This window comes from Saimiri boliviensis, chromosome 14 (genome assembly GCF_048565385.1).
Source record: "Saimiri boliviensis isolate mSaiBol1 chromosome 14, mSaiBol1.pri, whole genome shotgun sequence".
NCBI classification, from domain to species: domain Eukaryota; kingdom Metazoa; phylum Chordata; class Mammalia; order Primates; family Cebidae; genus Saimiri; species Saimiri boliviensis.
Window position 1 is genome coordinate 22487553 of NC_133462.1, and position 14094 is coordinate 22501646.

Sequence of the window (14094 nt, forward strand, 5' to 3'; positions counted from 1 at the left end):
AGGGTTTCACCATGTTGGCCAGGCTGGTCTCGAACTACTAACCTCAAGTGATCCACCCTCCTCGGCCTCCCAGAGTGCTGGGATTACAGGCATGAGCCACCGAGCCCAGCCCCCTCTCTCTCTTAAACCATTGCAGACTTTTGTTTGTAATTACTCTGAAGGTACTTACAGCATTCTACCCTATACTGCTTTTGTATGTCATGTTCATTTGTGTTAGTGGAACTTATTTCTGTTACTAGGTCATAGAATCCTGGATAACAAGGGTTGCATTGCAGTGTCCATAATGACTTAGTGAGTTGCCAATGTTTGCAGAGTGAATGGGTAATTAAATAAATATTAAGGTGTTTGCATTGGAAAGCTTTTGTGAAAAAAAGAATTATTTTTTCTAGGCCATTGATTTTGTAACAGATTTTCCCTCCTGCTGTAAACAAATAGAAAACCAGACAGAATATGTAATGCAAATGTTTATAGACGTTAAACACAGGCAGCACTGGCCTATGACCCTCAAGAGCAGCAGGATAAACAGATGAGCCTGTGATCTGCTTTCTGTCTAGAGGCAGTCTCAGATCACAGAGCAAGGAGGAAGAGCCTGAGCTGAGCCCTCTCCTGTCTGGGGAAGCCGAAGAGACTAGAATTTATAGGGCACGAATATCAGAAAGGAGGGAGCCCTGGAGAGAAAGAGCTACTTACATTAACTCTGCATGGGGTGCCTTGGTGTCTTGTGGAATACTACCCTGCACATATGTAGGAGACTCCAGGAGACTGGACAGAAAACAAGATCAGGGAACTGTGAGCTGCATGGTTCCCAGAGCTCACACAGCGCTGGGAACCTTCTAGTTCTGCCCAGCCGCAATGGAGAGACCTTGCTTTGAGTCAAGAGCCCAGAAGGGCCATGCCTGAGAGGTATGGCTAAATGAACTTTTTAGGAAAGGTCACTATAGACCTACCATGACCAGGGTGAAAAAACAAGCCTCAGAAGCATGAAGGTGATCCACAAGCAACTTAGGAGCTGAAAGAGAGAGAGAGAGAAGGGAGGAAGGAAAAGAAACCAGTACTCTTTAAAGGAAGGTAACAAAATCCAGGCACTCAATAATGTCACGATATTATTAGAATTATTGTTAGAAGGGCCATTTGGGCAGACACGGGAGGGAAATAGGCTGGAGATGTTTTAGGCAAACTAAGATGCTTCTTAATTGAGAAAGTTGAACATCCAATGAAAAAAGTCACTAGATATGTTCCAGATTTTAAAAGACTAAAAAGGGTCGGAGACTGGGTAGGGTGGCTCACGCCTGTAATCCCAGCACTTTGGAAGGCTGAGGTGCGTGGATCACTTGTGGTCAGGAGACCAGCCTGGCCAACATGGTGAAACACCATCTCTACTAAAAACACAAAAATTAGCCAGGCATGGTGGCAGGCACCAGTAGTCCCAGTTACTCAGAAGGCTGAGGCAGGAGAATCGCTTGAACCTGAGAGGCAGAGGTTACAGTGAGCCAAGATTGTGCCACTGCACTCCGGCCTGTGTGACAGAGCAAGACTCCACCTCAAGAAAAAAAAAAAAAAAAAAAAAAAGGTGGGGGCCAGGAGTGGTGGCTCATGCCTGCAATCCCAGCACTGTGGGAAGCTGAGGCAGGAGGATCACTTCAGCCCAGGAGTTCAAGACCAGCCGGGCAACATGATGAAAACTCATTTCTACAAAAAATAAAAAAATTAGCCAGATGTGTTTCCTACCTGCTGAGAGGAGGCTAAGGTGGGAGGCTTGCTTGATTCCGGGAGGCAGAAGTTACAGCGAGCCATGATCTCACCACTGCTCTCCAGCCTGGGTGATGGAATGAGACCCTCAAAAAAAAAAAGACATAAAAGACTTGACAGCTAAATGCAACATGTAACCCTGAATTGGATCCTTTATTAGAAGAGAACATTAGTGGGAAAATAGATGAAATTTGAAGATAATCTGTATGTTAGGTTAGAAAATAATATTATAGGCTATACTAGGCCCAATACCCATGGGGTAGCCCTGCTCTACAAGGAGCAGTAATAAATATATATATATATTATTATATATACACACACACATATGTACATATACACATACATATATGAAAATAGCATTGTTATCAGCGTTATTTCCTGATTTTCATGACAGTACTGTGGTTAAGTAAATGAATGTTTTTGTTTTTAGGAAATAGAAGTATTTAGAGGAAAAAGGGCATTATATCTGTGTATTACTCTCAAATATTTCAGAAACAAGTTTTCTCTCATATATACACACATATATGTAGATAGATGGGTGAGTGTATGGGTGGGTGGGTAGGTGGGTGGGTAGGCGGATAGATAGATAAATACATAGATGGGCAATGCCCAGTCTAGATTAAGAATATCTAAGACTTGAAATTTCAGAGGAAGTGTGGTTTAACTTGTCTTCAATATATGTTTTGTTCTTAGAGCTTAAATATTGAAGGCCTCCCATCCAAAGGCCCTATACCACCCTGGTTGGTAAGTGAAAGTTATTTAATTTCAGGCCCATATTTTCAGATTATATTTGCATAGCCATTAAAAACCATTTCAGCCGGGCACGGTGGCTCACACCTGTAATCCCAGCACTTTGGGAGGCTGAGGCGGATGGATCACAAGGTCAAAAGATCGAGATCATCCTGGCCAACATGATGAAACCCCGTCTCTACTAAAAATACAAAAATTAGCTGGGTGTAGTGGCACACACCTGTAGTCCCAGCTACTCAGGAGGCCAAGGCAGGAGAATCACTTGAACCCAGGAGGCAGAGGTTGCAGTGAGCTGAGATCGAGCCATTGCACTCCAGCCTGGTGACAGAGTGAGACTCTGTCTCAAAACAAAACAAAACAAAACATTTCAGGCCAGGCACGGTGGCTCACATTTATAATCCTAGCACTTTAGAAGGCCGAGGCAGGTGGATCACTTGAGGTCAAAAGTTTGAGACCAGCCTGGCCAACATGGTGAAACCCTGTCTCTATTAAAATACAAAAATTAGCTGGGCATGATGGTGCATGCCTGTAGTCCTGGATACTTGGGAGGCTGAGGCAGGAGAATCACTTGAACCTGGGAGGTAGAGGTTGCAGAGAGCTGAGATCATGCCACTGTACTCCTGGATGGCAGAGTGGGAATGGCTTCGGGCAGCAGAGCTCATTCTAACTACAGGAGGCCAAGCCTGTATCGGTGTCGTAGATGCTTCCTGTGCCTCCTGCCTTCCTCTGGGTTCCCTGAAATTGGAAGGATCCCTGAAATTGGAAGGATCCAGGGAGAGAAATGTTGGTTGTTCTGGGATCCTGAGCTAGGAAGGTCCTTAAAAAACAGTAACAACCACCACCAAAGAAACCATTTCAAAAAAATGTATCTTCTTGCCTTTGAAAAATGTGCTGGTTGTGTTTAGATGTATGAAATATATTAACCTTCTTTTACTCTCTGTCTTCAGTTGGATACAAAGTACCTGTCACCATTGTTGCTGGCTTATGAAGATATAATGAAAGAGAAGGACGAGCTCAATGCCACCCTCAAGGTAGGCTGGCACAGAAGAGACAAGATTTATAAAAATATAGGACCGCTTCAAATTTTACAGAAACATTTTGAATGTGGATATGCCCAACATATTACAGTTAATCAAATGTTTATTAGAGGACAGAAGGGAGGAAGGAAGGAGTGTGGCAGGGTGGGATGGAGGGAGTGTGGGAAAGAAGGCAGAGGGGAGGAAGTAAGGGAGTGATTGGGAGAGCAGGAGGGGTGGGTAGGGAGCGAGGAGAGAGGTCTGGAGGGCCAGGGCCGGGCTGCGTGGAAAGCCATGGCTTTCTGGACAGCCAGCCCATCTGGGCTGAGATCTTGGGGTGCAGGGAAGACAGCAGGAGGGAAACCCTTCTTCCCTGGTACTCTGCAGCTGCCAATACCACCATTAGAAGGACCATTTGGGCAGACATGGGAAGGAAATAGGCTAGAGATGTTTTAGGCAAACTTAGATGCTTCTTAATTCTAGGATGAGCTGACCCCAGGGAAGTCCGATTACTGAGCTGTTGGAAATGGATAGGAAGTGAGGTTTTTATCCATTTCTGCCTTGTCCACTGCCATTTCATGGAATGGCTTCGGGCAGCAGAGCTCACATTCTAACCGCAGCAGGCCAAGCCTGTGTGGGTGTTGTAGACGCTTTCTGTGCCTCCCGCTTTCCTCTGGGTACCTCATTTAAGTGGCCATATAGATCCCTGAAATTGGAAAGATCCAGCAAGAGAAATGTTGGTTGTTCTGGGATCCTGAGCTGGGGAGGGTCCTTTAAGAGGCTTCCAGCTTGTTCCGTGTCAGTGATGCTGTCCCGTGTCCATGTCCCATGGAAAGGAATTTTGCTCCTTTTCCTTTAGTCTTAGTGTTGGACACTTAATTTTGTAAGAGCATGAATAAGCCTTGTACTAACTGAATATGTAACAATCCTAATAACTAATAATATTATTTTGGTGCTCCCTGTAAATCGGGGTCAGCACACACTTTCTGTAAAGGGCCAATTAATAAATAATTTAGGCTTTGGAGGCCATGCAGTTTTCTGTTTGCACCTGCTCAGCCCTGCTGTTGCAACATGAAGGCAGCTGAAGATAACATGTAGATAATGGGTGAGGCCGTGTTCCAATGAAACTTTATTTACAAAAACAGGCAGCTGGTTTGCACACTATAGTTTGCTTGACCCCTGTTCCAAAAAAGAGTCACATGGACTGCCAGCCATGAGTGAGTGTGTCTGCGTGGAGAGACGAGAGGAGGGGACACATGGCAGTGCCGCTTCAAGTTAAAAGGGTGTAAGCGTAAACACTGACAGCTGGGAGTAGAGTATTTTAGAAGCACACCAGAGTAAATATTGGCACCTCGGATTCTCACCAGAGGACAGCACAGGACACAGAAACTGGAAAAGGCCTGATGGAGGAGGCTCAGCCGAACTGTCACGTGCACAGACTGGTGGGAGCTGAAACAGACACAGGCTGTTAGGAGTCAAAATAGGTCTAGCCACAGACTTCGTGTTGCGGCTGATGGCCCACGAGGCTCTGCACACTGATGGCGCTAGTAAGACACTTTCCAGTGGTTGTCAGGGACAAAACTAAGAGCCTTGGCGGAACACGGTGGCTCATGCCTGTGATCCCAGCATTATGAGAGACTCAGGCAGGAAGATTGCCCCTTCCTCTGTGTTCCTTATTTAAGTGGCGATTTTAGATTGCCAGGATGCAGGTCGAGAAATGTTGGTTGTTCTGGGATGCTGAGCTGGGAGGGTCCTTAAAAAATAATTTAAATTACCCTGACACGGTGGCACACAAAAAATACAAAAATCAGCTGGGCGTGGTGGCACACAACTTTGGTCCCAGGTACTTGGGAAGCTAAGCTGGGAGAAGTGCTTGAGCCCTAGGAGGTTGAGGCTGCCGTGAGGTATGATTGCATCACTGCAGTGTAGCCTGGGAGACAGAGCGAGACCCTGTCTCAAAACAAAAATAAATAAATAAATAAGAGCTTCCTCCAACTCCCACACTAACTAACCCCTTTCCCACCAAATCTAGCTTTAATTAAGGATGAAACGTTCTTATTTTTTTACATTAAAAACCTCCCATTTTTCCTGAGTCTTTAAACAAAGGAAAAATGACAGTGTTGATGGGCACCTCTGCCTTTTATGTCAGTATTCGGCAGTGGCAGAACAACGTTATCAAATGAGGAATCGAGTCCTTGGAAGCCCGGGTGCTTTGCCTCTTATACTCAGCCTTACATTTTGTACTGGTGCTTTCTCACTAGACCGTAAGCTCCGTGAGAGCAGGCACCGCCTGTGCCAGTACCGAGAGTCGGAGGCTGGCCTGTTGTGAGACCTTGCTAAAGGCTTGTTACCGTTTGATTTTAGCCACAGAACAGCACCAGAATGGAGAAATGGAGATGTGTGTGTATGTGTGTGTTGTAATTTACGTATATTTTATTTCAGGAGGAAATGAGAATGTTTAGGATGCGAGTCCAGGAAGTGGTGAAAGAAAATGAAGAATTGCACCAGGAGTTAAATAAGCGTAGTCCTGTTACCACTGAGGAATGGCAAGTGGCGTGGTGTTTCTGCTCTTTTGCTAATTTAAAAAACGTGATAATAGGAAAATACGTTATAAAATTACGAAATACATAATTACATTTTTAACTACAATATTTTAAAGGAGAGTTTCTAAGAAATTCATAAGATACAGTAAAACCCTAATAAATTATTCTAAACTTACATTTTCTTTCTTTTTTTTTTTTTTTTTGAGACGGAGTTTCGCTCTTGTTACCCAGGCTGGAGTGCAATGGCGTGATCTCAGCTCACCGCAACCTCCACCTCCTGGGTTCAGGCAATTCTCCTGCCTCAGCCTCCTGAGTAGCTGGGATTACAGGCACGCGCCACCATGCCCAGCTAATTTTTTGTATTTTTAGTAGAGACGGGGTTTCACCATGTTGACCAGGATGGTCTCGATCTCTCGACCTCGTGATCCACCTGCCTCAGCCTCCCAAAGTGCTGGGATTACAGGCTTGAGCCACCGCGCCCGTCTCTAAACTTACATTTTCAAGATAAACTTATATTTTCAAGATGACTTTTAAAATTCTAAGTAGGTTCTCAAACCTGAAATAGAGTTGCTTTCTGCTTTTTATTTTCTGAGATGGTATTTTTCTAGGGTGATTTTCCCATCTCAGACCTGGACAGTCTCATCCCTTCTTAGGCCCCAGTGATAGCTCCCAGGGTTTGAGAACAGAAAGCTCAGGATGAAGCCTGGATGACTAGCTTCCATTCATCCTGCCCTGGCAGATGCCCTGACAGCTGAGGTTGCCCCACTTCCAACTTGTCCTTCCTCAAAAGCCTCTTCTGCACTCCTTACCCTCTAGGGTCCTGCTGAAATGGTGCCTTGTCTATAGCACTGCCTTCAGGAGGGCCATTACTGCTCCCTTGTGTCACTCTCTCTCTCCCTCCCCCCTTCCTTTCTCGTTTTGAGACAGAGTCCTGCTGTGTTGCCCAGGCTGGAATGCAACAATGGCATGATCTTGGCTCATGACAACCTCCACCTTCTGGATTCAAGCGATTCTCCTGCCTGAGCCTCCCAAGTAGCTGGGACTTTAGGCACATGCCACCACGCCTGGCTAATTTTTGTAGTTTTAGTAGAGACGGATTTCATCATTTTAGCCAGGCTGGTCTCGGACTCCAGATCTCAAGTGGTCTGCCCGCCTTGGCCTCCCAAAGTGCTGGAATTAACAGGCGTGAGCCACCGCACTCTGTGTCTCTGTTTCTGATGTTTTTTAGAGTTAGGGTCTCACTCTATTGCCCAGGCTGGAGTGCAGTGGCTCAGTCATAGCTCACTATAGCCTCAACCTTCTGGGCTCAAGCCATCCTCCCACCTCAGCATCCCAAGTAGCTGGGACTACAGGTCCATGCACAACCATGCCCAGCCAATTTTTTAAATTTTTTTTTGTAGAGACAGGGTCTCACTGTTTCCCAGACTGATCTTGAACTCCTAGGCTCAAGTGGTCCTCCCGTCTTGGCCTCCCAAAGTGCTGGGGATGACAGGTGTAAACCACAGTGCCCAGCCCCTTGTCTCTAGTTCTGATGTGGCCCTAAACACATGCCCTGGTCCTGGTACCTGCCACACTGCGCCTGCCTGTCCTGTCTGCCTCCACATCTGCCTCCCTCTTCTCCTTTGTGAACTCCTCAAGGGCAAGAACCAATGTCCTGTTTATTTGTGTGTGTGGCCCCGCATCTAGGACAGCAACAGCAAATGCCTGTTAACTGAATTAGAGAAAGTACGTGTCTTTAAAAGGTTAAAAGCAGTATCTAGGCAGGACGAAGAAAACCAAAACTACTCGCTTTGAATAGGTATGTTATATTTAGTGTTTTCTAATGTCTTAACATCACTGGGAAAAATGAAGTATTTTCTAGATGTGATGTTTAGAAATCTAGAGTTGAGTCAACAGCACTCTTACTATTGGTTCTCCCTGATTTTGTGGTCACCGATGTGTCAGGTGGGCCTGACCCGGGCAACTCCTGGGTCTTGGTGCTCTGTGACCTCCAAATCCTGAGCTTGGATTTCCTTCCGCCAGGGTTCCTAGTGTGTCTCCCCTCGTGCCATCCTTGAACAGTGCCCTGGGAAGCAGCTTAGCCAGGCTGGGGCTCAAGAGACCTTGTGAGATTCCAGAACCCCAGATTCCTTCCCTAGCCTTGTATGTAGCTACACATCCAACTTGTCTGCATTTCCTTAAAATGAAAACAATTAAACAAAGGAAAGAAAGACAGGCCCTGCTTTCAAATCCACAGCCCTGCAGTGTTCTCCAGTCCTGCATTTGCTGGGATTGAAGTCTGCCCTCTGCTCAAGTGTGATGGCCCACACCGGCATGGGGAGAGCGTCAGGCTTGCTCGGGGCCTCCCTGGCCACCAGCGCCTTCCTTTGAATTCACTGCCCTCCAGCTGGAGCATCACACTTGGTGGGCAGAGCTCCTCACTGCTTTCGGTACCTGCACACGTGCATGGCTGCTAAACCTGCACGTGGCACTCGGTACACGGACTTCATCCTTCAGCAGATGCTTGCTTTTTTTTTTTTTTTTGAGACAGAGTCTTGCTCTGCCACCCAGGCTGGAGGGCAGAGGCATGATCTCAACTCACAGCAACCTCCGCCTCCCTGGTTCAAGTGATTCTCATGCCTCAGCCTCCCGAGTAGCTGGGATTACAGGCCCCCATCACCACACTTGGCTAATTTTTTTTTATTTTTTATTTTTTGTATTTTTAGTAGAGACAAGGTTTCACCGTGTTAGACAGGCTGATCTCCAACTCCTGACCTCAGGTGAGCTGCCCACCTCGGCCTCCCAAAGTGCTGGGATTATAGGTGTGAGCCACTGCATCTGGCCCAGCAGACGCTTTCTGCTTGGTTGCCAGTAATTTCTCAATGAACTTCTGGGCTGCAACTAAATTTTGTATTTCTTTCCCTAACTTCCCCTGAATCAGTGGGTAACCTCAGGCCTAATGGGTCTGTTTCTTTCTCTATAAAATAGGAGGGTGGCTGGGCACAGTGGCTCATGCCTGTAATCCCAGCACTTTGGGAGGCCAAGGCAGGAGGATCAGTTGAGGCCAAGAGTTTGAGACCAGCCTGGACAACATGGTGAAACCCAGTCTCTACTAAAAATAAAAAAAATTAGCTGGGCATGGTGGCGCATGCCTATGATCCCAGCTATTCAGGAGGCTGAGGAAGGAGAATCACTTGAACCTAGGAGGCAGAGGCTGCAGTGAGCTAACATCGTGCCACTGTACTCCAGCCTGGGCAGCAGAGCAAGACTCTGTCTCAAAAAAGTAATAATAATAAATAAAATAAGAGGGAGTGTTAACCCAAATCTGAGATTTTGAACTTTTTTTTAGGAATGGGGGATCCCTTTAATTTAAAAAAGAAATGGGCCAGGCTGGGTGGCTCATCCCTGTAACCCTAACTCTTTGGGGGGCCAAGATGGATCACTTGAGGCCAGGAGTTTGGGGCTGCAGTAAGCTATGATCACACCGCTGTGACCAGCCTAGGTGACAGAACAAGACCTTGTCTCAAAAAAAAAAAAAAAATTAGCTGGGCGTGATGGCATGCACCTAGCTATTCAGAAGGCTGACGCAGGATTGATTAAGCCCAGGAATTCAAGGCTCCAGTGAGCTGTGATGGTGCTTGGATGACCGAGCATGACCTGGGTGACAGAGCAAGACCCTGTTTCTAAAAAATAAAAAACAAAATGAATGAAGGGAGGGAGCAGGAAATAAATGAACAAATGAATGAATGAACAAATAAAGAAGTCTTATAAATTAGTCCAAAATGCAGCCAGGCATGGTGGCTCACACAATTCCAACACTTTGGGAGGCCAAGGCAGGAGGATCACCTGAGGTCAGGAGTTTGAGACTAGGCTGGCCAACATGGTGAAACCCTGTCTCTACCCAAAAAAATTAATACAAAAATGAGCTTGGTGTGGTGGTGCATGCCCATAATCCCAGATACTCAGGAAGCTGAGGCAGAGATTGCAGTGGCCCAAGATCTCACCACTGCAGTCCAGCCTGGGCGACAGAGTGAGAACCTATCTCAAAATAAGTAAGTCTGAAACATAAAACAGACCATCGTGGAGCTGCCCAGTTTGTGGTGGGAGTGAGGAGGCTGGCACAGACCAGTTTGGGGTGAGGCCCTTCCCGACAACATGGCAACCTACTCCATGGGTGCCAGTAGCAGGCAAGAGGCACCCCCACAGTGCCCAGGAGCCAGTGCACAGCCATGGTTGGGGCCACACCAGTGTTAAAGCCCGACTCCTTTCATCTGATCTCTTTCCTTCCTCCATTTCACCTTTAGGGTTTTAAGTGCAAATCGAGATTGTCTATTGCTTACTAAGTAAACTTACCACCCAGTGTACTTTGGGTGGTCAGCATTTAACTAGGTGATTTCTAAGGTCCCTTCAGCTCGTTCTAATCAGAATTTGTGATCTGGAGGGCTGAGCTGGGCTGGGATTTACATTGTGCTGGAAGGAGAGGGTTTGCTCTTGCTGAGAGGAAGGAAACCATTTCAAAGCCTGCTAAGAGTAATATATTTTTTTTTTTTGCAAATATGCTGCTGATTATGGAGGAGTATTTTACAATTAAAATGGGAACTTTCTAAATGCTTTAAACATATGCCATATGGGCTTCAAAATAATATAGTGAGTGGCAGGATTAGAGGTTTATACAGATGAAACCTCATCAGCCATTTAGTGACTGCTCAAGCTGGGTATTGTGCACGTGGGAGTCTCCTACTCTATTCTCTTTACTTTTGTACGTGTTTGAAATTTGACATCTAAGAGTGTTTCTGAAGCAGTCTGTAATTCAGACCTCATGGCTGGCCTCCTCCAGCTTACTGCAAATGGCAGGGTTTGTTGCTGTGTTAATATGTTTAACATGAAGACATGGCTTGATATTCATGACCTATAAAGTACCCATGGCTTCCTTTTAGATTCCAGAGTGTCTCTGTAGCCATTCAGCACCTGAATCACAGTAGTTCATCTTGTAAATCAATTGCAGGCGGCAGCTTCAGACTCAAGCAAAACTGGTTTTAGAGGAAAACAAATTGTTGCTGGAGCAGTTGGAGATTCAGCAAAGGAAGGCTAAGGACAGCCACCAGGAGCACCTCCAAGAAGGTGAGGTCTTTCCGGCTGAGCGCTTGCCACACGCTGATGTCACTATTGTCATCTTACCCTGTTACCTCCCTCCTGCTGGGGTCCCCTTCATGTTTTACATTCTTTACTGAAATGCGACTGTTTAAACCTTTCCAAGTCATTACCCTCAATGCATAGATTGCTTTCTTTTTTTTTTTTTTTTTTTTTTTTTTGAGACGGAGTTTCGCCCTTGTTACCCAGGCTGGAGTGCAATGGCGCGATCTCGGCTCACCGCAACCTCCGCCTCCTGGGCTCAGGCAATTCTCCTGCCTCAGCCTCCTGAGTAGCTGGGATTACAGGCACGTGCCACCATGCCCAGCTAATTTTTTGCACTTTTAGTAGAGACGGGGTTTCACCATGTTGACCAGGATGGTCTCGATCTCTCGACCTCGTGATCCACCCGCCTCGGCCTCCCAAAGTGCTGGGATTACAGGCTTGAGCCACCGCGCCCGGCCTAGATTGCTTTCTTAAACTACACTGTCTCTAATCATCCTATGAGTTTGTAAATCACTTGTAGGTGATAGTGCTAGACTCAGCAGAGCTGGTTTTAGGGTAAAATAGTACCTTAGAAATGGGAAAGACCACGAGAGGTAAACATCTGAAATAACACAGGGTCTCTTCCCAGATATTTGTTGGATGAGTAAATCGTAAATCAGCAGAACCGTTCACTTTCTTTTTTTTTTTTTTTTTTTTTTTTGAGGCAGAGTTTCACTCTTGTTACCCACATCTGAAATAACACAGGGTCTCTTCCCAGATATTTGTTGGATGAGTAAATCGTAAATCAGCAGAACCGTTCACTTTCTTTTTTTTTTTTTGAGGCAGAGTTTCACTCTTGTTACCCAGGCTGGAGTGCAATGGCACGATCTTGGCTCACCGCAATCTCTGCCTCCTGGGTTCAGGCAATTCTCCTGCTTCAGCCTCCTGAGTAGCTGGGATTACAGGCACGCGCCACCATGCCCAGCTAATTTTTTGTATTTTTAGTAGAGACGGGCTTTCACCATATTGACCAGGATGGTCTCGATCTCTTGACCTTGTGATCTGCCCGCCTCGGCCTCCCAAAGTGCTGGGATTACAGGCTTGAGCCACTGCGCCCGGCCAGAACCGTTCACTTTCTAAACAGTTCCCCTATGTCTTTCCTTCCTTCAGAGCTTGCAGGCATGGGAGACGAAACCTGTGCAGGTTCGATCACCGTCAGACACCTTCCGAGAGTGTCCCTCTTCCCGGCTCTTCCCACGCACTCCCCCAACCCCTGGGAACCTCACAGTCTGTGACAGTGCACAGCTGTAAGGGGGCCAGGCTAAGAGTCATTGCTTCTGCTTTAAAACCACAATTTATTTTATTTGAAACAGGGTTTCACCATGTTAGCCAGGCTGGTCTTGAACTCCTGACCTTAGATGATCCGTCCACCTTTGCCTCCCAAAGTGCTGGGATTACAGGCATGAACCACTGCACCCGGCCTAAAACCACAGTTTATGAGTACAGAATGCAGTGGCGTTTTTTTCCCTTTGCTTTACTTTTTTCCTTTCCTGGTGAAGAATGGCACAGGCTGGGAAGCTGAAACACCAGCCGTCTGGCATGAGGCCGTGGCACTCAGATAAGCAGATGGAGGGTTTCCCCTCTCCAGCTGCTTATGGAATGGCAGCCCCTTCCATGCTGTGGCAGGTCCATGACAAGGCCCTGCTGTGGCTGCAGTTACTGGGCTAGCACTTCCTGTGTTTCTTAGAACCAGGTCATGTTTAAAGATGGCAGCATCTCAGAGAGGTACACAGGAGTTTCCTGCACCTGACTTCCCCTGAGAGCTGCGTGGCCCAGGAGTATTTGCCTTTACTCTCACATTGTCGAGTGGGAGAGGGGAAACAGTTGTGGGCCCTCCTATCTTTGTTTTAGGGGTTGGAGATGACATAAATTTCCTATTTACTGAGCTTCATTTTCTTTAACCTACCAGATCTGAACAGAGATGAGGATTTCTGGTCACACGGGGCAGGGAAACCTTTTGACCTGTATCATTCAGTGAGTTGTCTATGCTCTTTTTCCGTTGCCCAGAAACAGCCATTTAGATATCCTCTTTGACCGATTAGATATTTTCTTCTTTCTTTGAGACAGAGTCTCACTCTGTTGCCCAGACAGGAGTGCAGTGGCACGATCTCGGCTCCCGGATTCCAGTGATTCTCCTGCCTCAGCCTCCTGGGTAGCTGGGATTACAGGCACGCACCACCATGCCCAGCTAATTTTTGTATTTTTAGTAAAGGGTGTTTCACCATGTTGGCCAGGCCGGTCTTGAACTCCCGACCCCATGTGATCCACCCACCTCAGCCTCCCAGAGTGCTAGGATTACAGGCATGAGCCACTGCGCTCAGACCCCAATTAGATATTTTCATAGAGTAGAGAGATGTACAGTTTTATGTTCTAATACCTCTAAGTGCTGGTGTCAACAGACGCCCAAGAAATGTCTTACTACATACAACCGTGTAACATAGGATGAAAATATTTACGACTACTTTAGATACAGGACATAAAATAAAAAATTCAATGAGGAAAAGGAAGGAAAATAATAAATCTGGTTTTTAGTTTGGCCATGTTTGATGTCCTTAAAGATCTTGAAAATCTTGCAGCTTTCAGGACTATGCATGCACACGTGTGTGTGATTTAAGGCTGCAGTCTCAGGAAGGGCAGTTCCTTGAAGACTGGAATCATGTTTTGTTAAATATTACAGTGGATCTTATTTTTAAAATCATATTTAGTGAGTGCTTAATATAGAGATAGTAATTTCTTCGGAGGTTTTTGTTTTTGGGGACGAGGTCTCGCTGTGTCATCCAGGCTGGAGTGCAGTTGGCACAGATGTGGCTCAGTGCAGTCTTGATCTCCTGGGCTCAAGCAGTCCTTCTGCCTCAGCGTCCCGGGTATCTGGGACCACAGGC

At 46.4% G+C, this 14094-nt stretch overlaps 1 protein-coding gene across 4 annotated transcripts in view; it reads left to right on the plus strand.

The window, feature by feature from the left end:
* The window catches only part of CEP89 (centrosomal protein 89), an 82655-nt gene that overhangs the window by 36338 nt on the left and 32223 nt on the right, over positions 1–14094 (plus strand). For all 4 annotated transcript variants that reach the window (XR_012513882.1, XM_074386595.1, XM_010347870.3 and 1 more), the window contains 4 exons: positions 2443–2493; positions 3447–3530; positions 5958–6061; positions 11043–11158. Coding sequence is in view for 3 of the 4 variants with exons in the window: in XM_074386595.1 (XP_074242696.1) it covers positions 2443–2493; positions 3447–3530; positions 5958–6061; positions 11043–11158 (355 nt within the window). In the remaining variant the exon portion in view is untranslated. The remainder of the gene's footprint in view (positions 1–2442; positions 2494–3446; positions 3531–5957; positions 6062–11042; positions 11159–14094) is intronic.